This window comes from Tachysurus vachellii, chromosome 23, assembly GCF_030014155.1.
Source record: "Tachysurus vachellii isolate PV-2020 chromosome 23, HZAU_Pvac_v1, whole genome shotgun sequence".
NCBI classification, from domain to species: domain Eukaryota; kingdom Metazoa; phylum Chordata; class Actinopteri; order Siluriformes; family Bagridae; genus Tachysurus; species Tachysurus vachellii.
In genome coordinates, this window is record NC_083482.1 from 4828227 (window position 1) to 4853486 (window position 25260).

Here is a 25260-nt window from a genome sequence, read left to right on the forward strand (position 1 = left end):
GAGAGCACAGAGCGACCACTTTCTGCTGAACATCGACGGATCATCTGTAGAGATTGTCAAGAGCACCAAATGTCTTGGTGTTCATCTAGCGAAGAACTTCACCTGGACACTCAACTACTTTTTACAGAGGGACCATGGAGAGCATTCTGAGCAGCTGCATCACTGTCTGGGTTGGGAACTGCTTGGATCGCAAGACAAAACATCTCAGATCACAAGACACTGCAGCGGACAGTGAGGACAGCTGAGAACATCATTGGAGTCTCTCTTCCCTCTATCATGGATATTTACACCACACGCTGCATCCGCAAAGCCAACAGCAAAAAGGTACCGAAGCATTCGGGTCCTCACGACCAGACTGTGTAACAGTTTCTTTGCAGAAGCCATCAGACTCCTTAATAACTGAAGGGAACTGTACTGAGCACTGAGTACTTGTCCTGCACTGTTTGTACTGGTGTTAACTTCGTCACCTATTTTTAATTTAGTCTTAGTCTTAGTCTTGTGCCAAATGTCCTTGTTAGTTTTAGTCATATTTAGTCATTCACATATCTTTTTTGTTAGTCTTAGTTTTAGTCAACTAAAAGTCTCGTCATTTTAGTCTAGTTTTAGTCAAAAGAAAACTCAAGGTATCTTAGTCAAGTTTTAGTCGACTAAAAGTCTTTTAATTTTAGTCTAGTTTTAGTCAAAAAATTGTAGCTTGACCACATCTGGAATCTATTGTAAGAATAAATACAACGAGGCCACATTAAATGCAATAATATCAGGAACACAAGTGTTATAGTGGAAATAAATAACTTAACTGTAGGTGTGTGTGTATGTGTGAATATATATATATATATATATATATATATATATATATATATATATATATATATATATATACAGTATACATAGTAGGTAGTATTGCACACACCATTATTGATGATATTTGGAGCAATACTACATGTAATTGTTAAACTTGATTCCCTTATATATACATTTGTTTTTAAGCCTAATTATTAATTTTGATTATGATGTGATTGTGACAGGGGCTTGGGAAGAGGTTTCAGGTTGGGGGTGATGAGTTTTTTCTGTCACCACTTTTGAATAAGAAACAATATCAAGGCTATAAAACTTGTCAAAACTCCGCGAATCACAAAAGTATCAGTGAGAAGTTGAGAACACTCATTTAAACAGTGCATACACTCGAACTTGACTGCACATCACATTTTTTACTTTATTGATGCTGCTTTTAATCGTAATGCAAAGACCGGTCATTGGGACATAAGCTTTCATGTACAATTAAAGAGCCTGCGCAGCGACAGGAAGTATAATTTAACACAAAAAGCCTGAATCATTTTGAGTCAAATTATTGATTTATTTGGTAGGTAGCAATATAATAAGCGGGACCCGCTTCGCGGACCTGTAACTTGAGCAACAGCGCGAAGCCGCGAACTCGTTCTGAATATTTTAAAGGCATAACAGCTGATGAAAAAGCAGAGACAATTGTAGACGAAAATGAAGAGAGATTTTATCTTAGTTTTTATTTTATACAAAACATTTTCGTCTCGTCTTTTTTGTCAACAATAATGCATGTTGATTTAGTCTTAGTCAGCGTTTTTGGACAGTGGTGCAGTCTTGTCATCGTCTCGTCTTAGTCATGAAAAAAAAGGTTGTTGACGAACATATTTCGTCTCGTCTCGTCTGACAAAAGTAACACTAGTTTGTACATTACCAGGTTACACAGTTGCACTTTGGCTAGGACTACTTACTAAACGAAACGTTGTCTCATTTCACTGTGTACCTCAACAACTATATATGGTTGAAATGACGGTAAAAGCTTCTTGACTTGACTTGTCTAGACTATTAATACATGTATTAGACTGTAAAACAGGTTAAAGATTTAAGATACCATCAACCTAAAACTCTGTATACCTCCCTCCTGCCCTGAGAGATGATGGGACCAGTCAAGCAGTGCTAGTACACTGGAGGGAGCACTGTGCAGTGCGAGGAGTGAAAAGAGCTTTAAGGTAAGAAGATGCTGGTTCATTTTTGGTTTTCTAGGCTAGCATCAGTGTCTTGAAGCATACAGCGAAAATATTAGAGGGAGCACAGCAATGGGGTGGTGTGTGAGAACTTAGGCAGGTTAAAAACAGGTCATGCATTTTAGATCATTTGCAGAGTGAGCAGTAAGTTTCAGGAGTCCATTCTCAAAATGACAATACTGAACAAACACCTAAGCAGCATGTGTCGATAAAAATGACCGAATCTTTCTGATGTTATAGAGAAGAAAATGACATGAGAGTTTCACATTAGCAATATGTGAGGAAAATGAATTATTACAAATGCTCCTGTAAGGCTGATGAGCATGAGGAAAGATGGCTCATTGGCTGATCTAGCAGCATGTAGTTTCTCAGAGACAGCCAAAAGGGCAGTCTCTGTGGAATGTCTCACTTTGAAGCCAGATTGGCTTGGATCTTAGAGTTTGTTTAGACAGACAGTTGATTATAACCAATGAGTTCAAGAATTTTTTAAAAGAAAAGGGATCTGATACCAGTTGTAGTTGTTGATGTCTTATATGATGTCTTAGTTGTTGACGGCTCCAGAGCAGGCTTTGCTATGAGGATGTCTCAGGGAACCAGGTTACATACATAACCTGGTGTAGTTCCCTTTCAAGGGAACTCAACGCTGCATCAGTGCTGATGCTATGGGGACGTCAATACCTATGCTGCCACACACCGTTCGATGACTGTGCCAGAGGCCGTGAGAAAGCACAAGCAGACTGTGAATAGAACATCAATAGCCCTGCAGGACTTCGGACCCTGGTGTGGCATCCAGGTCCAAGGTATAGAACCTAATGAAGGTGTGTGAAGAGGACCAACCAACCAGAGCATGACTTCATGGGCTTAAAGTGGGCTTCCATCAGCCCGTCAGGGTCAACAGAAAGGTTTGACTCCTTAATGATACTTAATGATAACTTAACTTAATGATAATTGAAATCACATCCTTGAATGTTTAGCTACATTAGACACACAGATGTTTAAATGGCTAATAAAAAGTAGTTTCCACAATTGTGACTCATTGTAATTGTAATTAGTGTCTGTGCATAAATAGTCAGTGAGATTCTTAGTTCATGAGGTGATGCACTGACCTGACTACTGTAGCTGGATTCTGCCCCATTGGGAAGACAAAAGAACTGCCAATTGACCTGCATAATAATGTAGTATGTAATGTATATAATGTAGTATTATTACGCTGGTATATAAGGCAGGAAAAGAATATAAAAATATATCTCAACACTTGAAAATGCCAATCAGTACTGTTCAAACTCTGATAAAGATGTGGAAAATAAGAGGTTCTGTTGATACTAAGCCACAGTCAGGTAGTTTTCAATTTCAAGATTTCACCCACTACCGCCAGAAGAATTGTTGAAAAGAAAAAACCCACAAACAACTTTGAGAGAAATACAGGTGCTGTTTCAAGGAGGACAATAATTATGTACTTGAACAAAAATGACCTGCATGGTCAAGCTGTGAGGAACTTTATAGTCACAACCATTAACTATGTTTTGAGAGGAGTCAACAAGGCCTACGGTCAAAAGTACACCATCCCCACTATAAAGCATGGTGGTGGAATTATCAAAAGCACAAGGTAAGGTTAACCCCCCAATGGCTACATCAGAAGGGGAAAGGGGAAATACATGATATTAAGAACTAAAGGTATGCAAACTTCTAAACAAACTTTCCTTATTTCCTATTTTGTTATGTTTTGTTTGATGATTGTGCCATTCTGTTATGCCTGACGGTCTGATAAGAAAGAAAATAAATCAGTTTTGATATTTCAATTAGTTTTTTTCAACACAGCTTGCAAATTCTCCCTCAGTATGCAAAATTTTGAGCACAGAATTTATATATATAGCAATGATACATTTTTCATATTTTTTAAAGCAGCTCCGTATTGCCTCCTCCTAATTGACCTGCTAATCTCCAACACTCCTTCACCAGCACCTCTGATACAACTGTTCATGTTAATATTTTTTCAAATAACTGATAGTACAAATAATACTTAATAAATCAGTTCACTATGCTTCCTGCTTGCTGATCACAGATATAAATTAAAAAGTCAAAATTCAATAGCCAAAGTCAAAGGTTCAATATATATTTACGCATCTGTGGTTTATGCTCACTCGTAAATTTAGAATAGGTTTATGCTGACCCATAAATTACATTATTTAGAATATTTTTATACCCCTGCCCCTAGCTTGTGGAGGATTTATGTATGTATATATATATATATATATATATATATATATATATATATATATATATATATATATATATATATATATATTTTTTTTTTTTTTAAATATATTTTAAAGATATTTGTACCATACCATCAATAACAAGGACAAAACGTATTAGACATCTACATTGGCATAACCATTGGCATCAAGTTGAAGACAATAAATGCAGTCCTACCTGAACCTCTCTTAGATACGACCTTTAAGCTTCGAATTAATGTAGCATAGAGGAGAACCAGAAGAAGGATAGATCCTTTCATTTTCCCTTGTGACAATGTCCTGTAAATACATGAAAACACATTTGAGTGTGGAAATCAAAAGAGCTCAATAAAAATTTCAAAGCTTTATACACAGATTCTAGTAAACTTTGCTAAGGTTAAAACAAAATAATATGTTAAATCTGACGATATATCCTTGGTTCATATTTCAGCCATGTTGCAAGCCCTAATTTGTATGTATTTTAATAAAATATCCTTTCCAGAATTCATATAACACATATAAACCAAAATCTATTATTTTAAAACACAGTAGAACCCACCCAAAACCCCAACAAAAAAAAAAAACCTATCACAGGTGGCTTACTATTGATATAATAAGTAAAATATAATACATATATTATATACAGTATGATATACTTATTTATACTTATTGTATAATTTTAATACAATTGTATAATTGTACAATATAATATGTCATGTGGCTCTTATCTCCTATTGTTCTGAGCACTGTGAGGAATATTATTATATTATTATATATTTGATAATAAAATTCAAAATAATAACACAAATAAATAAGGGCTTGTATATAGATAAACATATGTACAGTCATGAGAAAAAATTGTGATTTGATACTCCTGTAGGTAATTTTATCAATTTTAAGTACAAATAAATTACTTTTTCCTCACAAGAAATTTTTAAATTACATTTTACAGATCATTATTAAAAAATACTTTTCTTTAGTTTCATTTGTTTGGTTGTATCACTCAAATTTCCCAATATTGTTAAAAATGAAAATCAAATGCCCATATGTTTAACTATTTAAAAAAAACACAGGTTTTCATGGGGTGCTATAATTTTTTCACATGATTGTACATTTAAAGAAAAGATTTTTTTTTTAGTATTTTTGTGTTGATTCATTCCTAGTTGTCAGTCTTAACAGTTATGAGCTTCCCAGAAAGTTCACACCAACCAATAAATCTATGAGTGTCATGTTTGACAAAAAAACAAGCAAAGTGTATTTCCACAAAGACCTTATACTAACTGTCATGCATGGTGGTGAAGGGGTGGATTCTTGAAACAAATGTCCATGTGTCTAGCAGCTTTAGCTACAGTAGTGTCATGCAACAGGTGCTGATTCCAAGCAAAACAGCATCAACTTTTGAATTGACAAAGAAGACAAAATCAACTGCTGTGGTAAGATTTTAAAGTTTTTAAACTCCTACAGACATAGCAGCTTCTAAGGCTGGATCTACATGTTACAGAATAATAGGTTGTACATGTTTTTTTTTTTTTTTTTTCCAATTTCTCAATGCTTCTGAATATGTTTTGTTAGTTGTTATTTGTTCATTTAAAGAGGTTGGTGAGGACCACACAAATTTATCTACAGTAAGTCCTAATAAAAAAAGAACTGTACCAGATTATATTTTCTTTTGCTAACTCTTATGCTTTTTACTTTTTGCCTTTTGTCAAGGGCTCTTGATATCTGTATTATTTGTATTGACAACAGTATAAGTTGAATATTAAAAGATTGCATTTTCCTGAAGAAGGGTCAGGTCAGGGTTTTCTAACCAGCTGCAATTGTATCCCAAATTGTTGCTAATGTGTAGGTGGGTAGGTTGGTCCAGTTTTTAATTTTTTTGAGTGACTCAATATCACTCAATAAATGTTGGCCCTCCTGGACTAGCTGCAGGATCCCAGGCTCAATTCCCAAGAAGGGAGCCAACCCTGTGACTGAGGGGTACCAGTGCTGACCTGTCAAAATTTATGCAAAAATCAAATATAGCATGATCTGCAGTGGCGACCCCAAAAAGGGCACAATGCTCCAGATTAAACTTTATTATTTTCACTTTTTTTTTTTTAATTTTTTTTATTTTATTCTACTCATTTTGTACAACATATAGATACACATGCAATAAATGGAAATTAATTTGATTATTTCATTAACCTTCTGTCTATCCATGTGTTGTAAATACCACTAAAATTACACAATATATACCAAATGCTAAAATTTATACAAATAATACTCTGAAGCAGAGGTTTTGTGGAAACACAATGGATCAAAATGGAGTAGACAGGTAATATGGAGTCAAGCCAAAATTGTCTATGAGGACCTCTTGTGGCTTGCTGCAGCATATGTTTTAATATTATACGCAAAATTATAAAGTTGAGTAGGACAAATGTTTTTTTTTGTTTTTGTTTTTTTTCCAATTATGCAATTATGAATTCTTATTTGTTCAGATCTCTAGATTGACTACTGGAATTATATAGAATGGCATGAGCAAAAATAATAGTCTGACAAGTTAAATTTGTATAGAACAGCTGGAACCAATGATATATCCCAACAGAATGTTTCAGAAAAAGAACATTATCCCTCATTTGATAATGGTTGGGAGGAAAGATTTACCCACCAATTGGAGCAGTACCAAATGCCTTGTGCCCAGTTGTGCAGTGTCTAGATATCTCTCACCCAAGATTATTATTTCTGAACTTTTAGTCTTCCACAGAGTTCCATTTACCAGTCAGTAGACAGAGAGAACCAATGCAGAAAGGTTTTTCATATTGTGCTTAATCCCATGTTATTGTTGTTCTAAGAATTTGTCTAGTAATGATTCACACTTATATTTTAGAAGCAGGGTATACATATGTACAGTGTTGTTAGATGAAAATCCATGAGACCAGGGAACAGCTTAACAAATGTACATTTATTTTGAGATGCAGGTATTTCTCTTTAGTTAACCTAGATGAAAGTTCTGTCTAGCGCATGCATGGAGACAAGCTTCTAGGAACTAAGAATTTAAAGAGACAGAAACAGAACACTTATGTTCTACATGCTCCTTTGTTTAACTGTGACAGTTATTCCTTAACAAAAGATTCTTACATTGTAAGCTAACTTAATAAAATCTTTACCTTTATGTCTAAAGGGTACTTAAGCTAAGAGTGAGAATGTCTACACTTCACAGCTCACATTTTAAACATCAATTAAACAACTTTTACACATTTGGCATTGTTACTCAATGGATAAACGTTTTCCTCCTTGTTTTTTAACAGTCCATGTATTTAGGATTTGGTTTTGCAAAGGGAACCAGTTCTAGTCACATATGGAGTTTTAGAAAGAGTTTTTGTTGGATGTTCTGTAAACAGATTCTTCCTAGCTTCTTGTGAGGTGCATTGCCCTCTGGCTTCATTTGGAGTGGGGTGTTTGTGTTTAGACTCTGCAGAGGAGGTCTGGACAACGGGAAGTGGCATCTCACTGTGCTTGAACTCTGAGACAGGAAGGATATGTTTCCACTTTTGTCTGTATTCTTTTCCTTCTGACTGCTTGAGATATGATCTTGGTTCATCACAGAGTTGTTTAACAAGTCCAATTCGATCATGGACTTTTTATCATTGTATGTTTTTTGACAGTGCTGCTTCTTGGAGAGTTAATCCATGAATGCGATGTTATGTCTTGAGGCTGGCACAAGAACAGGCTTGCTGAGTTGTTCGAGTCTGCCTGGACATTAATCTCCCAACAGGAGAACCCAGGATCTGGTTGCATGGAATGTTACTAAGGTTCAGCAAATTTTGAAACGCATCCGATTCATCTAGTCTAGATTTCTCCATTAGCTGCCTTGCACTTTGCTCTGCCCTTTAAGCTAGCCGATTGGGTTGGGGCTACCTGTAATGTGAGTGAGATCCCAAGCAGCAGCGAATTCTTTGAACTGCTGACTTGTAAATTGGGTGCCATTGTATGAAAGGACCCTGTGCAGACTCCCATGAAAAGAAAAATACCTTTTGACTTTCCATATCACTGTGCTGGAGGACAGGTCACAAAGCAAATCAATTTAAAACAACCCCCAATACAAGTCAACTAGTATGAGATAGTGTTGACCATTCCACTCAAATATATCTGTAGCCACAGTTGACCATGGGAGATGAGTGAAGGGGCTCTTTTTGTTGGTGGGGCTTCAGACTGTTACAGAAAGAGCACAACTGTACTTTATCTTCTATTTCTTTCATAACAGAAGGCCAGAAGACAATGTCCTGTTCCCTATGCTTGGTTGCCTCAAGACCTGGATGGTTTCTGTGAATTATCAACTTTGAGCTTATCCCTGAAAGGGAAATATTCATGAATTTCCACACGCAGCTTTGATTGGCTAGATGGACATCCTGACTTGATAATACTGCAAAGGTGTTGAACAACTGGGTCCTGCACAGTGCGAGTTTGCAGCTCTTTCAGTCTTTCAGATGTGCCAGACTGACATGACTTTAATATCAGTTTGATCATCATACAGTTTTTTTTGACAGGTTGAGTGGAACGTGACAGTGTGTCAACAAGGTACATGTGTTTCCCTTGTGATTGTGAAGTTGTATTTCTCCAATCTTATCATCATGCCTTGCAGTCTTGCTGGAGCCATGTAGATGGGCTTGTTGTTGATAATGACTAGTGGCTGGTGGTCTGTTTTAATGTGAATTTGGTGCATGCAAATACCACCACAAGAAGTTCTGTGCATAATGCACTTCAGTTTTAGTCAATGTGCATGAAGCATATGCAACTGGAGCACCTTATTTAAGAGAAGCAACTCCAAGGCTGAATTGGAAAGCATCACAGGTGAATGTGACAGGTTTTTGGATGTTGTAGTATTTCAGGGTGGGTAGGCTTGAAATCCTGAGCTTTAGATCTTTAAAAGCATCTTGATGCTGTTTAAACCAGAACCTTTCTGTGTTTTTACAGGTCAGCTCATGCAGGGGGCAGACAGCTCACTGAGGTTCGGTATAAATTTTCCTAAGTAATTAGGAAGCATTGCAATGCAGTGACATTTTCTGGTGGCTGCATTTCCGTGATTGCTTTTGTTTTGAGTCCGGTCATAGACCCTCACTTGTGAAAATGTGACCCACATAGCTCACCTCACTTAGATGGAATTGACACTCCTTAGATTTGCATAATGTTCCTCTTTGCTGTTTCCACCCACAATGATGTCATCCACTATAGCTGGCAAAGATCTTTTACATAGCATGCCATCAGTCACTTTGCTGGCTGAGTTAAAGGGCATCTGAAGAAATCTGAATTTTCCAAACGGCATGCTGAACGATGTCAGTAGGGAAGCCGTGGTCCAGTGAGATCAGCCAAAAAGAGCTCTTGGCATCTAGCACTGAGAATACTGTGACGTTTGGCATTTGCACTGCCACTGTGTGCATGGGGTGATGTAGACATCTTAGGAACTTATTCAGGTCTCTGGGGTAAATTTTTTAGATTTCTTGTGCGATGAACCTTAGTTGATTTGCAGCATTTGATACACCTACTGTATGACATTGGTGACAATATGCACATCTTCTTTCCTGTTTAGTTTTGTGGTTGCTTATACAATTGCTGCAATTATGAATTTGCTGGGCAAACTTTTCTAGCCTGGGTTTGGGAGTGCGAAACGGCTTTCTTTTTACCTTTTGTAGAACACTGTCCACATTTACCAAGTTTGGTTTGTTTTGGTCCGGCTAGTGTTCTGTTAGTTAATGTATTTGGCATATTTTGATGGCCAGATGGAATTGTTTGTTCTTTAATTGGATATAGTCATTAAAATTCTCAGGGATTCTCAGAAAGACTTAGGAAATAAACTCAAGTAGTATGTTTGCAATGAGTTCATAAACAAAAGAGGACCTTATTGCTCAAAGATAAAACATTTAAAACTGATGATCCATGTGTGCAGTTGTATGTGCAATACAGTGCTGTTCAAAATTCGGTTGTGGTATTTACGGTGAATAACTTAAATAAATAAGAATTATTTATCACTATAGGATAATACACGTCTAGTCCTAGGCTGTTCTCGTTCAGAGCCTGAATGGCCTTTGGAGAACAAGCTCCTCCTCATTTTCTCTGTGATGGCAGTCAGAGATCAGAAGCACTTCTCTTACTGCAACAGAGTAATATCTTATTTATTCATGTGTTATATGTAAGATATATTGCAATAAATCATCAATCATTAAATGTTTATTGGGTGCAAAACTACACTAAGATATTTATGTAACCCGGCTATGTGAACGTACCTTGAAGAAGCGGTGTCTGAAGCTCTGTGTGAAATCATGACAATCTATTGGCTAAGGAGGTCATGTGATGAAGCAGAGTGTGCCAACAAGACCATAAAAAATGTCTGTCACATTACTCCAGCTTCTATTTGTGTGAAAGAAGCGCAAATGGATGCCCGGAGTGTGGCCAGCAATGCAGCATCTCATTACCTTTTCGGGGAACCGGGTTACATACATAAACTGGTGTAGTTCCCTTTCAAGGGAACTTGAAGCTGCATCATTGACACTATGGAAATCTACACAAGGTTACGTATGTAACCCGGTTCCCTGAGAAGGGAACGAGACGCTGCGTCAGTGCTGATGCTATGGGAATGCTTCTGTAAGGAAGTTGTGTCTGAAGATCTGTGTGCACACACGCCATTTAATGGCTCGGGAAGGACATGTGACGGAGTGATTACGTGCCAGTAAGTCCATATAAGGGCATCTACGTCACATTACTCCAGCTTCTATTTGTCTGAAGGAAGCGCGAGAGGATGCCCGGGGCGTGGCCAGCGACGCAGCATCTCGTTCCCTTCTCAGGGAACCGGGTTACATACGTAACCTGGTGTAGTTCCCTTTCGAGGGAACTTGACGCTGCGTCAGTGCTGACGCTATGGAAATGCCAATACCCACGCCATCACGCACCGGTCGATGACTGTGCCAGATGCCGTGAGAGAGCACAAGCAGACTGGGAACAAACCATCAAAGGCCCTGCAGGACCTGGGACCCTGGAGAGGGGTCCAAATCCAGGTTATACAACCTGATAAAGGTGTGCGGAGAGGACCAACCTGCCACAGCACAAACATCTCCAAAGGGAACACCCCTAGCCAAGGCACTGGATGAGGCAATACTCTTAGTGGAGTGAGCCCTGATGTCGAGAGGCGAGGCAAGACCACGCACCTCATAGGCCTGAGCTAATGGCCTCCACTACCCAGTGCGCCCGGCGCTGCTTGGAAACTGGATTACCCTTATTCCGGGCCCCCAAGACAGACAAAAATCGGTGGAGGTGTTACTCCACGAGCTAGAGCAGTGGATATAAGTCCTCAAGGCCCTCAGTGGGCAAATGCAGCCTCTCCTGTCCCACCGACTCATGGGGCGGGGGACAGTAGGCCCACAGTATGACTGGACAGCCAGCCATCCTGGGCACCTTAGGGACATATCCTGCCCCGGGGTGCAGAAAAGCCTTGGACATGCCAGGGGAAAAATTCTAGGCAGGCGGGGGGGGGCGGTCGACAAGGCCTGCAAATCTCCCACTCTCTTGAGAGAGGCCAAGGCTAGGAGCAGAGCCAACTTCAGGGTCAGAAACATCTCAGGGGCTGACTCCATGGGCTCAAAGGGGGCTTCCAGCAGCCCCTCCAGGACCACAGAGAGGTCCCAGGAAGGAGGGCGTGGACTGCAGGAAGGCTTCAGCTGCCTAACACCATGCAGAAAGCGAGAGACCAGAGGGTGCCTACCCAAGGAGGCCCCGAGGACAGGCTCATGGTTTGCAGTGATGGCGGCCATGTGCACCTTCAAAGTAGAGGGGGACAGGCCCCAAGAAAAGCAAGACTGCAGGAACTCCAGCACTGTACCGACCAGGCAGTGAACTGGATCCTGGCAGTGTTCATCGTCCCAGAGGCAAAAAAGCCTCCACTTCAGAGCATATAGCTTCCTAGCAGAGGGAGTCCTAGCATTCAGAGTCTCGGTCACCTCTGGAGCCTCAGCCACGCCCATACCAAATCCGCTCCACCACGTGGGGGTGGAGAAATCACTCCCCGTGCCTCAGCACCTGCCTCGACAGGAAGTCTGCCTCCCTATTTACATGCCCTGGGATGAAAATCAGAGCAGAATCTGCTGTGCCAACCTGAAACGGGGGCACAAACGCAGACCGCCCTGATGATTGATATGGGGAACCACCGCAGTGCTGTCTGTCCATACTAAGACATGGCAGCCACTGATGTGTGGAAGGAAGTGTTAGAAACACAGCCCTCATCTCCAGGCAGTTTATGTGCCACGAGAGATAAGGGCCCTCCCATAGACCCTGGGCAGGATGGCCATCCTAGGCCGCTCCCCAGCCCGAAAGCGAGGCCTCCGTCGAAAGAGTCCTGCGATGGTGACACGCCCCTAGAGTGGGACCCAAGGCCAGAAACCAGGGTCTTACCACATAAGAAGGGTACGAAGCCCACAGCGCGTAACCCTTATAACCCTCAAGGGATGTCTGCGAGTATGAAAGCCCGCACCCCTGAGGCAGAGCTGGAATGGCCTCATGTGAAGCAGACCCAAAGGGATAACGTTGGCTGCTTCCAACATGAGGCAGAGCGCCTCGGCGACAGAGAGGCATTGGCCTAGCCGAATAGCTTTCACCGCTGGCAAGATGGAAGCCACCCAAGTGGGAGACAGATGTGCCCGCATCGTGGGGGAGTCCCAAACTAGCCCCAGAAAGGTGGTTCTCTGAAAAGGAGAAAGCACACACTTATCTGGGTCCAACCTGAGTCCAACATCTCGATAGCCTTCGACTGGGCCAGAATGAGCCAGTCATCCAGGTAATTCAGTACATGGATGCCCCGGAGACACAACAGTGCCAGGGCAGCGTCCATGCACCTTCTTAACGTGCATGGTGAAAAGGGCTAGGCCAAAAGGAAGAACACAATACTGATACACTTCAACCCCCAAAAGTGAACCTGAGGAACTTCCTGTGCTATGCTCTGGTACTCTGGCCTATGTGAAACTAAGCGTCCACAAGGTCTATTGTCACAAATCAGTCTTTGGACCTGATCTGGGACACGATAACCTTGAGCGTGAGCATCTTGAACTTGTACATCTTCAGAGTACAGTTCAGAGCCCGGAGGTCCAAAATCGGACACCCTTCTTGGGGACAACAAAATATCGGCTGTAGTATCCCACCACATATCCGACTAAAAGCCGGAGTCCCGCTCTGGGAAGGGAAAATGCCCCAAGGCCCCTTTCCTCAGGAGTGAGAGATGTTCCTCTTGGAGGAACACCACCTGGTGCCTGCCAACAATTGTGGGCAGCACACCTTGGAAGCACGAAGGACGGGATGAGAACCGGATGCTGTAGCCTTTTCCTACAGTATCCAGGACCCACTGAAATACACCTGGCAGAAGTTTCCACACTGATAGTGGTGTCAACCTCGCGCAGACCTCCCGGGTGCCCTGAAACTGGCAGGTGCCAACTCCAAGGGAGCTCCATGCAAGGAAGAGGAGCAGGCATAGACCTTACTGCCTCCGAAACACCGGAGGCGGCGGGGCAGGCAGTAGAGGGAGCCTTCCTGAATAAGATGCTCCTAGGAACCCCAGCCCTCGAGCATCAGGGCTCCTTTGTAGCCCGCCTGGCCAAGATGACGGACCTAAGGTCCCCTCTCACCTGACGGGACTTGGCCCGGGTATGCCGATCAGCCTCCCTAGTCTTAGACGGGGGGCACGGGCGGCCACACTAACCCTTTTTACTGCCCTGAGTGAGTTAGGAGAGGGTTGGGTGCGGCTGGAAGATGGCCCAGGCTGCTCGCAGCGGCAGGGGAGAAACTCTATGAATGCTGCCGACTGGTGTTTTGCCTCCTGGTGCCTGTCGACGACAGTATTCCCTGCGTCGCCGAACAAGCCCTGAGGTGAAACTGGGGCGTCCAGGAGAGAGGACTTATCCTTATCTTTGATGTCAGTTAAAGTGAGCCACAGATGCCTCTCCGTGGCAACCAGTGCAGCCATTGAACGGCCTATGGAGCGGGCCGTCTGCTTTGTGGCATGGAGCGCAATGTCAGTGGCTCGGCGGAGCTCAGACACCACCTGAGGTTCCAATCCCTCGCCACCGTCGAGCTCTGTAAGCAGGTCAGCTTGGTAGGCCTGCAAAACCGCCATGCTGTGCAGGGCCACACATGCTTGGCCTGCTGCCACGTAGGCTTTACCCACAAGGGCTGAAGTGGTTCTACATGGCTTGGATGGAAGGGCAGGCTTCCTCCATGCGGTTGATGGAGGTGAGAGATAATATAATGGCCGAAAAATCAGACATGGCAGACATGATCGAAGCTTCCAGGCCGCCTCGGAGCATGCGGGACTCGAATCACGAGGCGCAGCCAAAGCTGAAAATTCAGCCAGGCGGGATCGGAGAATATGCCGAGGGAATCCCTCACAATGCACGCAGCCGGCTCCCTCGAGAACCGACCGCACATGCTCCTCTCCCAAACAAACAACGAAAAAAGAGAGTGCGTGTCGTCCCCCATGATAAAGCAGGGGCACGGATGCACACATATCTTAAAATGCTTAGATTGCAACATATTGTTTCTCTCCCTTTTTAAACAGGACAAACAATTGACACACATACACAGAGCGCTTGAAGACAAAGAAGCTGGAGTAGTGTGACGTAGATGCCCTTATATGGACTTACTGGCGCATAATCACTCTGTCACGTGTCCTTCCCGAGCCATTAAATGGCGTGTGTGCACACAGAGCTTCAGACACAACTTCCTTACAGAAGCATTCCCATAGCATCAGCACTGACGCAGCTTCGAGTTCCCTCGAAAGGGAACTGCAGGAGGTTAATGTCCCTAGCCATAATCCATAGAGGCAAAGCCACACAGAGTGCCTCAAAGGCCTAGGAGATAGTTACCATTACCTTGCATAAGGTGCTGCTTGGAGACCGGATTGCTCTGTTGTGGCCACCAAAGCAGATGAAAGGCATAGGATTTACACAACTTGCTTGAACAATGCGTGTGAAAATCTGAAAAACAGAACTCGGTACAGCAGGTGCAGACTCTCCTGCCCTGCCAACTTGTGGCAGTTGTCTCCTGCAGAAAAGCCAAATGACCAGCTAATAAAAGAGCCAATTTCCCGGGTCAGAAACTCATTCAAGGCTGATTCCATTGGCTCCAATGTGGGAAAGACTCAGCCGCCTGGCTCCATGTTGAAAGGATAGGATTTGCCCCACAAGCTTGAGCAATGAACTTAAAATCTGAGAACCAGAACTCTGCACCACAGGTGCAGACACTCCTGCTCTGCCAAATTATGGAGTGGAAGGCAAAAGGCCTGCAGAAAAGCCGAACAACCAGATAATAGCAAACCGATATTCAGAGTCAGAAACTCCTCTATGGCTGAAAGGGGACTTTGGAGCCCCTCCAAGACTACTGAGAGATCACAGAGATGAGGAGAGATGAGGTCTGCATGAAAGACATGGCCATGGTACATGGCCAAAAATCGTCATATGCATACTACCACCCACAGGTAGAGAGACCATTCCCTGGGCCTCATACCCTGTCTGCTTCCTGATCATGCACTCTTGAATGTAAATTGCTCTCAGTGAGAGAAATCTGGTCTCTACCTTGGGAAACCTGAACAGAGAGCATGAGCACAGACTGCCCTAATGATTGATGTAGTGGATCACCAAAGGTAGCCCCTGAGGCAATCTGTGTGCCATGAAAGACAGAAGTTCTCCCAAATGCCATGGGCAGGGTGGCCATCAAGGACTGTTCCCCAACCTGAAAGGGAGGCGTCCGTTGGAAGAGCCTTGAGATGCACCCTAAGAATGTGACCCAAGGTTAGAAAACCAGGGTCTATCCACATAAGAAGTGTAGGAAGCCTGAAACCCTTGTGACCATTTGGGGTGTTGAAAAGAAAAACCCCTGCTCCTGAGACAGAGTTGAAATGGTCTCATGTGTAGCAGGCCACCATGAGCTGAACAATGTCATGTTAGAAAGGATGGAATCTCCATGCAGGAGATTATCCCATAGAAGGTGGTTCTCCAAGAAGAAGAAAGCATACACATCTCTGTGTTGAGCCTAAGACATAGGGACCTCATTTGGGCAAGCACGGCATCTCAGGGTCTGGCTGAAACATACCTCTATTGAGCCAAGATGAGCCAGTCATCTGGTTAATTGAGTACATGAATGGCCTGGGGTGTAATAATGCCAGAGCCGGCTCCATGCACATTGTGAGGGTAAGTGATAAGACTAGGCCTAACAGGATCCCAGCACTGGTATGCTTTGGCAAACTAGATTCTGTAGCCTCGCACATTATCAAGAACCCACTGTGACACACTGCCAGGTGGTCTGAGAGAGGTGTTAGCCTCTTGCTCTGCTCAGCTCGCCTACTGCCCTGAAACAGAAAGCTGGTTGGGGCTAACCCAGAAGGCTGTGACACTTAAGGAGGAGGAGCATGGGTGGTTATGACACAGCAGTGGTGTTGGCCCTAAAGGAGCATCTCTGGAAACCCTAGCACTCAGGCATTAGGATTTCTTTCAGACCTCAGATGAGCTTCTTTAGCAGGTCAGCTTGGTACACCTGCAAATCTGTGATTGTGTGCAGCAACACACTAGCTTATCCTACAGGATTGTAGGCCTACACTATAAGGCCAGCATGGCAAACAGGGCCTCAATAGGAGTGTAGCCGATGAAGGAGAGAGGTAGCTCACAAGCGTCTCTTTAACCCCAAGCATTGCCGCATATTCATACCATCATTGGCTGAATACTCAGCAATGGCTAAAGAGAATAAACAGGCACAGCCTCGACACCTAAGTGAGAAGGTCTGCAAAAAATGGGAGATGCCTGCATGGAGGTAGAAGGCGGTTTGAATTTAGCTAGCGATTGGCAAGCTCGGAGCCGACAACGCTAACCTTTCATAAGGCCAGTCTAAGCTAAGCTTAGTAACAGCATGTGTGATCACCTCCTGGAACTAGAGTTAGGTGCTTGGCTGGAATACAGCCAGACAAGCACGGAGCTTCAGCTTAAGCTGCTCATCATCATCCATATTGAACTCCTCCCCCGTTTCACAAAGCAAGCTCCCAGAGTCAAAGTGGACACAGCGGAGAGGACAAGAAAAAGGAGTCAACAGATTCTGAACTACAGTCTGGAATGCAGCCAAGCAAGAACGGAGATTGTGAAAAGCAATCACTCACAATGCACACAAAAGCCATTCGCCCACCATGATAAAGAAGAAAAGACCCTAGTCTTTATATATCTGTTTTTGCCCTAGTCTTTAATCTAGTCTTTAGTCAATAATACAGACACCAACATACACATAGTGCTTCCTGAAGACAAATAAGCTGGGGTAATGGGATGTAGATGTCCTTTTATGGACTTGGCATGCTCTGCTTTGTCACATGACCTCCTTAGCCAATAGATTTGTGTGATTTCACACAGAGCTTCATACACTGCTTCTGCAAGGACCGTTCCCATAGCGTCAGCCATGATGCAGCTTTGAGTTCCCTCAAAAAATGACACAGATGTGACTACCTACTTGAAGGTGATTTTGATTTGGCCAACTGTTGTAAACGGGCTTCTCAGCAGGGGTTTTTCATATGTTTTGGAAAAATCCAGGCCTTTTGATGGAGTTCACCATTGTTTTCTATATTTTTTATTCTTATAAGTAAGTGAAAATGAGGAAATGACACACATGGCCATAGAACAATTGAGCAGCCAATTGCTCGATTGCATTTGGTCTTTTAAAAAAACTGTTAAAAACAGTTCTCTTAAAGTTCTCTTAAAAAATTCTTACATGCTTCTGACTTTGCTATAGTGTGGACGTTCTTGCTTACTACTGTGTTTTGCTCCCTGTTTATGTACTTTTCTCAGATTTTTCTACGTTTTTAACTTTAGCAGATCAGCACAGTGCTCAAACAACACATTTTTGGCACAGACACTAAACTAAAAACTTTGGAACTGGAATTATACTACGTAAAAGCCTCCCACTGCCAGCATACAAGAAAGATAATGCCTGTTCTGGAATCTACTTGCTGCACGAACTGCCAAAGACTTCTACAAAGGATTGTGGTTCTTGAAACAAAGTTACTTGCTGGACTTTCAAAACAGGCAGAACACACAGCAGATCGTCATCACGGACCCCCTCAGCATACAGCGGTGAGTCCTGTGAGTCTAGTAAATGAAGTGTAGAGGAACAAGCCAAAACTGATCGTCACACAAATCGATGGCACAAACAGGGAGCGAAACCCAAAAGCATCAGATTGTCACGAGTATCTTGTATTGCTGTGTTAGCATCCTCTACCCCAGATATGGCTAAGACAAGGCTTTCAACAACTGGTATTTTACAACCTCCTATACACCTTTAGAACAGATTTGAAGCATTAATGATGCCCCAAGTGTGAGGAATCCTTAAATGTGATTGAACATGGATCATATCAGCCAGCAGCTAACATCGCTACTAACAGGTGCTCAAGGTCCAGCAGACAGCGGCATTCAGCTCAGAGCACAGCCAAGTTCAGGACTCTGATAGTGGGTGACTCCATTATCAGAAACATCAGTAGCAGGACTGCAACAACATGCTGCTTTCCTCAAGCAACTTGGACTGAATAACTGGCTACAAAGAGCCTGCAGTCTAAAAAGAGTCAATTTTATCGACAACTTAAATCTTTTCTGGGGCCATAGACAACTGTTTAAACTGGATGGCATCCACCCAAACAAACTTGGTGCGAGAGTGCTAAAGGACAACATCTATTTTTCACTCTGTCACCCTTCAGTAGCGTGTGCCAGTCCACACAACATAAATGGTACACACACCAGCTTCAGAGTCATCATGTAGTCAACACATCCCACAAGGACACTGACAATGCCACACAGCCACAACGAACACTGCTTGGATGTGCTGATGGTTGGATGTGCCAGAACTTTCTTCAGTTAAACAAGGAGAAAAACTAAATACATTGCAGATATGCTCACTGAATATTCAAGTTTATTTGTATAGCACTTTTTACAATGGACATTGTCTCAAAGCAGCCTTACAGAACATAAACATAAACATAGAGCAGAAGGTAAACATAAGGAGAATATAAACCAATATATAATATAATATAATTTAAACCAAAGAAACCACTCAGATCATTAGGATCGAGTCAGTTAGAAGTACCAAGGGTTCACCCCAAACAAGGGGAATCTGCTTTTAGCTATTATGCTGCCTGCAGTTGGAATCAGCTTCCAGAAGAGATCAGATATGCTAAAACATTAGCCACATTTAAATCTGGACTCAAAACTCATCTTTTTAGCTGTGCATTTTCTGAATGAGCACTGTGCTATATCCAAACTGATTGCACTATGTATAATCCTTTCCTATTTTTAATTGTTGTCATTTTATTTTAAAAGTTTTAAATTCCTTGTTTTATTGTTGTGATTATTGTTTTATGATTATTTTACTCTCTTTTATGTAAAGCACTTTAAATTAAATAGGAAAACAAAATGTTGGCTTCTACAAAGCCAACATAATAATTACCATTGTGTATGAAATGTGCTATATAAATAAACTTGCCTTCCCTTGCCTTACTATGTACCCCCAAATCAGATGTGTATGTAGAGACTCCTGAAACTATACCTAGAACTGGTATAATAGCATCCTGGCATAATAGTTTCATCCTGTTGAAAGTTAGCAACACTTTCCGAGACTCTTATGAGAAGAATCAAACATGGCCAAAGATAAGGCCCAAAGTGGCTGGCAGAACTTTCACTTACCCATTTTATCTGTTGCACTGTGCATTTTTTCTTCATTTTATTATTTTGGATCCATTCCAAGGAATTCTGGCATTGAAGCTTAATATCTATGAATGGTAACACCAGACTGAAGTATGGTAACCAAGTAATTTTTCAGGATGACAACTACTATTAGAGGCCCAGCTACGAGTCATTATAGTAGTCTATGCCATGCATGAAATGGGTGTAAGTGAACTTTATTTGAAACTGTTTCATATTGAATTATCATTGATTTGTACGATTTGAATGTGGACCAATGATTGGGCCCCAATGGCTAGCCAAAAGAGGGTGGGACAGTAAATAAAGGACTGTGATTGACCTTATGTATTGTTCCATTTCAGGGTTTATACTATTAAGTGTGTAATTTGATTCTAAGTGTTTTGTTGTTCTTTATTCAGCCCAACGAATTTTTTCTGGGATAAGTATGGATAGTGTATATTGTTGAGCTATTACAAGACCCTATTATAATTTTTTTTTTTTTTCCTGATCATTTTTGTTGTTGTTTCTGTTGTTGTTCTTGTTGTTCTTCTTCTTCTTCCTGTTCTCATTGTTAATTCTTTCTTGAAAGGACTTCAACATAGTGACCAATAATAAATAGGAAATAATAAATCTTTTTTATTCTTTTTCTCCTCTTAAGTGGTATTGTGGTATTTATTTTTTTCTTCAGGTACACATTATTTACCTAGAAGTTTGTCTGTGGAAGAGTAAAGAAAAGGCAAATAGCTTACTTAACCATTCCCTGGTGGAGGAATTGCATCAAAACTGACACATAGTGTCAGAAAGTGTTTGTATACCCACAAATTAAAGCTGAAAGACTTCATTAATTAATCTTAATTCCAATATACTGTTCCAATATACTTCCAATAAGACATTTGAGCAGTAAAGTTAGTGTATTATTTCACATGAGGTTATTGCACATATGCTTGTCCAACTCACAGAGGGTGGTCCGCTTGCTGATGCTACTATCTCGAGAAGCCCAGCTTGCAGCCCAACAGCTGTCAGAAACAAAAGTAAGTGATATTGAAATGGGTTGGCTGCACTCTGGAAGAGGACCGTCAACACTTCTGCTCACTGACACAAACCAAGCACATCTACCAGGCTGCACTAAGCTTAAACCGCTGCCCCTATTATTTGCCTGAGCACAAAAAAATGGTTCAGGTAGAGCTGATTGCTACGTATGCTTGATATGTAATCAGGGAGTCCCACAGTGACTAATCCAGTCTGGTGGTCCTGGTTCCCAAGGTCTCCCTGATGTCTGATATAACTAAATTGAGAGAAAAAGATCCACAGAGTGGAAGAGCTATGGCTAAAAAACAGTTAAAATCTCATCAACTACAAGACCTACCAGCAGCTTAAGCCTGGATGCAGTGGGACCATGCAAGAGGACAATGATTCCAAGCACACCATAAATTAACCTGCAAGGTACACAGCATCTGGCAGCATTATACCACTCACTCAGCATTATGTTATTTATGTAAATCGGCATGTTTTCTTTTGATTTATGTATTTTTATTGGCTCAGTGTAATGTATTTGTTCAGGTTCTATTGGGGTCTGTCAATGACAAACCTGTTGTCCTTTTTTCTTGATTCTGTTTGTGTCTTTACTGATTCTATTATTTTTGCCTCTGCCTGTCTCTAATATTCTTAAAAATAATTTTGCCTGAAATTTTGGATATATTGATGAATTCTTATAAATAAACAAATTGTATAAATAAAGAATTGTAGGGTGTGCTATTTATCCCAAGTGAATTGTGAATGTTATCATTATTGAAATATGTTGTGAGATTTTTTGTTGTCAAGTGATTTTATATGTTTGTTGGTAGAAGTTGTTATGGACTACACAATTTAACTAAAGGCTCTAATAAATAAAAGCAAAGAATTGTGAGTGTTATCAGTATCCTGAAGAATAGCACAAAGACATTTATTTCTTTTAAAAGCACACTGACGGCAAATGAGTGGAAGCTCAAGATGGCTGTTTGCTTGAATTATTTGTGCGTTTACGAATGCTGCAGTGAGTTTGAGCTGTATTTAAAGCTATTGTTCAATATCTGACTTACTCTTCTGAATTAGTAACTACATTCTTCCCTTAAAATGTTTAGAAAGTTATAAAAATGTATGTTTCTTCTTGTAATCTATCTCCAATTGTTTTTTTATGTGCCCTGACTCCTGTGCTCCACCCCATACTGCTGGTCATGCACTCCCACCATACCAGACATGTCTCAGCTGTGTTTACATAAAAGATACTGGCAGGAAACATACAGCCATATTTACTGTTTAATTTCCATTTATTAATGGAAGAATTCTAGTTTGACAGATATAAAAATTCTTCTTCATTCATCAACCAGTTGTGGTTAATTTCTTTTTACATTTAGAGGTATTATCAAGGTATTGATTTAAGCCATAAGTTTCTTTCCAGATATAATCATATCTGGATCTGTTATGGCCAAAAAAACAAGAACCTTTTGTAACTTTTTATGAAATGATTGTTTAAAATGATCTGCTTTTATTCTTAAAATTGTAGTTTCAAGAGATGAGTATGTAGATTGTGTTGGATGACCTCTTTTTTACTTTCTACTTTTTTTTCTTACTGCCCCTACACCTTCAATCCACTGAATTAATTTAAAACAGATTTCAGAGCAAGTGGGAAGAATAAAATGTTGGAGTCATGCTGTTGGCCCCATAGGATACACTGTATAATTTTCCCCACCTATGCATTTCTGTACCCTTTTCTCTATATATCCAGTACCATCCTCTCTTCCAATCTATGTTCTTTTCTTTTCCTTTCTTTGATGATCATGAATTAATGGTCATGCTATTATTCTGTTATTAAAAAAAAAAATTGTGGGAATTTGGAGAGAATACCCATTCCTCACATTTTGAGAACACACGTGCACACACACACACACACACACACACACACACACACACACACACACACACACACAAATCTGCATTTCTACAGGAGAAACACACAAACATAGTTACTCAAAATCCCATTATATTTATATTAAAACCTGAAAACAATATAAATATGCTCTTAGTAAGTCCAGTAAATATGCTCATAAGCAGCCAATTTGTGCTGCACAAATGTTCAGGACGAGTGTGCTGTAGACATTTATTATTAGTGCAGGCGGTGTTTCATAGTAAAGTACTATTTAATATTTCCCATTGTAATAGAATATGAAAGCCATTAAAATGCTATTATTTATTCACTTATTTATTCATGCCATGGCACATTATGAACAAAATCTGACAATAATAACTGTCACCAAACCCAGTGTGCAAAATCAGTTAACCTGATTCAACAATTAATTAACAAGCTGCTTTTACAATTATTTATTGCAATTAATTATTTATTTATTGACTGTTCGATATTGACATTTTTATTAAAGTCCACAAAAAATAGCTTGTTCAGCTGTTTGGTTTATGACAATAAGCTATTTAAATAAATGTTAGTAATAATATAGCACAAGTAGCTCTTGGCCACCTTTTGTCAAAGTAGCTCTCAGATTTAACATCTGGGTGGAGACCTCTGATATAGTCTTTGTATTTAATTATTTTATTTTGTTCTAAATGCACACTACTTCTTGATGGGAAAATTGTATCTGAACAAACCAAAGATCTGGAACAGTATCCTTTGGACAGCAAGGTGAAGAACATGATTACCATGTTTAGCAAAAAAAACAAACACAGTAAATCACCACAAACAACATATAATACTGTCTTAGGTTATGTATTTAACCCAGTTCTCTGAGAAGGAAAGGAGACACTGCATCATGGCTTGATGCTATGGGAACGCCTCTCTGAGACCGGTGTCTGAAATACTTGATGTAGCGGCACATATCAGCAAGAAGGCATCTAAGTCAGGCAATCCAAAGATTGTAATTGTCTGAAGGAAGTCATTTAGGGTTACAGATGCCCCTTTACCAACAAGGCAGTTTGAGTGCTGGTTCAGAGCCAGAGCCTAATTTAAAATTAGTTCTTTCTTTTTCGACACACAAAAGACTGGCTCTGAACCAGGAAAAGTGGTTCTTAAATAGCACCAAAACATTGCTGGTCTAGACTTAAGAACCATTTGCATCAGGGGCTGGGGGCAGGGTTACTGTTAGCACCTTTGATAATGTACCTTAAGTATACCAATATTTATACATTTTTACTTTACCGCAATATGATCAATTATAAGCACACATGATAGTAGGTAGCTAAATGCTAAGGCTACCCTTTTTTCTGTGTTAATGATAAAATAATGTTATATACTTTCCATTATTCTCGAGTGCAACCTCCGTTTATATAAATTACTTCGAGCAGCACATACACATTGGATTCACCACGTTTGGATGGCAATGTAGGTTCGCAAAGCCATGAGCATTAACAGTAAAGCAACATCCGCCATTGTTGATGTGTTTGTTGCTGCTGCACTGACGTTGCTGTGTAACGTTGTATACTTGGCTCTGTGATGGCTCTCTAGCCAATGGAAAGGCAAACCAATTCTTAGAAGGCTCGCCAGTGGAACCAACTTTGAACCAGCACCAGCAATAGCTCTGAACCAGCACCCAGTGCTTTCTGGTAGAAAGGGGGAAACACACACCTGGACAAAATTGTTGGTACCCTTTTCGCTCCAGAATCCCTTGATATCATTGTACCCAGCACAGATTCATCTGCCAGATACAGCTAAGCAGCCCCAGAAAATAAACATGTCTCCTCCATATTTCATAGTAGGTACAGTGTTCTTTTCTTTGCATGATTAATTTTTTCATCTGTGAACATAAAAAAGCTCAGTTCTCATCTGTCCAAAGGACATTCTCCCAGAAGCTTTGTGGCTTGTCAATATGCATTTTGGCAAATTCTACTCTGGCTTAAACATACTTAAATATGTCATCAAATTTCCCCTAGCAGCCACATCAAGAGAGAGGTTAGCAATGTCTGAATAATATGTGCAACTGTAGTCACAGGAACATGAAGGTGCTTGGAGATGGACTTAGAGTCTTTGCCTTTAACATGCTTATCTATAAGATTCCTCCTAATCTCCTGAGACAACTCTTACCTTTCTGTGGTCCATGTTCAGTGACAGTGACTACTTTTCACCATTTAAATAGGTAGACTGGTTGATTACAGTTTTTGAAGTCTTTGTGATGCTAATTACAGGACACACTTTAGTTTATCATGTCCCTATAGTAAATTACTTTCAATCTTTTCTAGGGGTACCAGAATGTTTATCCAGGACAATTTCATTAGTTTGTTTTTTTAAATGGTTCTGTTGAACCACAATTC

At 41.0% G+C, this 25260-nt stretch overlaps 2 protein-coding genes across 2 annotated transcripts in view; one reads left to right on the plus strand and one right to left on the minus strand.

The window, feature by feature from the left end:
- Positions 1-25260, minus strand: part of LOC132839025 (interleukin-1 receptor accessory protein-like 1-B) — a 331182-nt gene that overhangs the window by 302619 nt on the left and 3303 nt on the right. The window contains exon 2 of the mRNA XM_060859755.1: positions 4455-4555. Coding sequence (XP_060715738.1) covers positions 4455-4536 — 82 coding nt within the window. The 5' untranslated portion in view covers positions 4537-4555. The remainder of the gene's footprint in view (positions 1-4454; positions 4556-25260) is intronic.
- The window catches only part of ptpn5 (protein tyrosine phosphatase non-receptor type 5), a 551551-nt gene that overhangs the window by 3761 nt on the left and 522530 nt on the right, over positions 1-25260 (plus strand). The window lies entirely within an intron of this gene.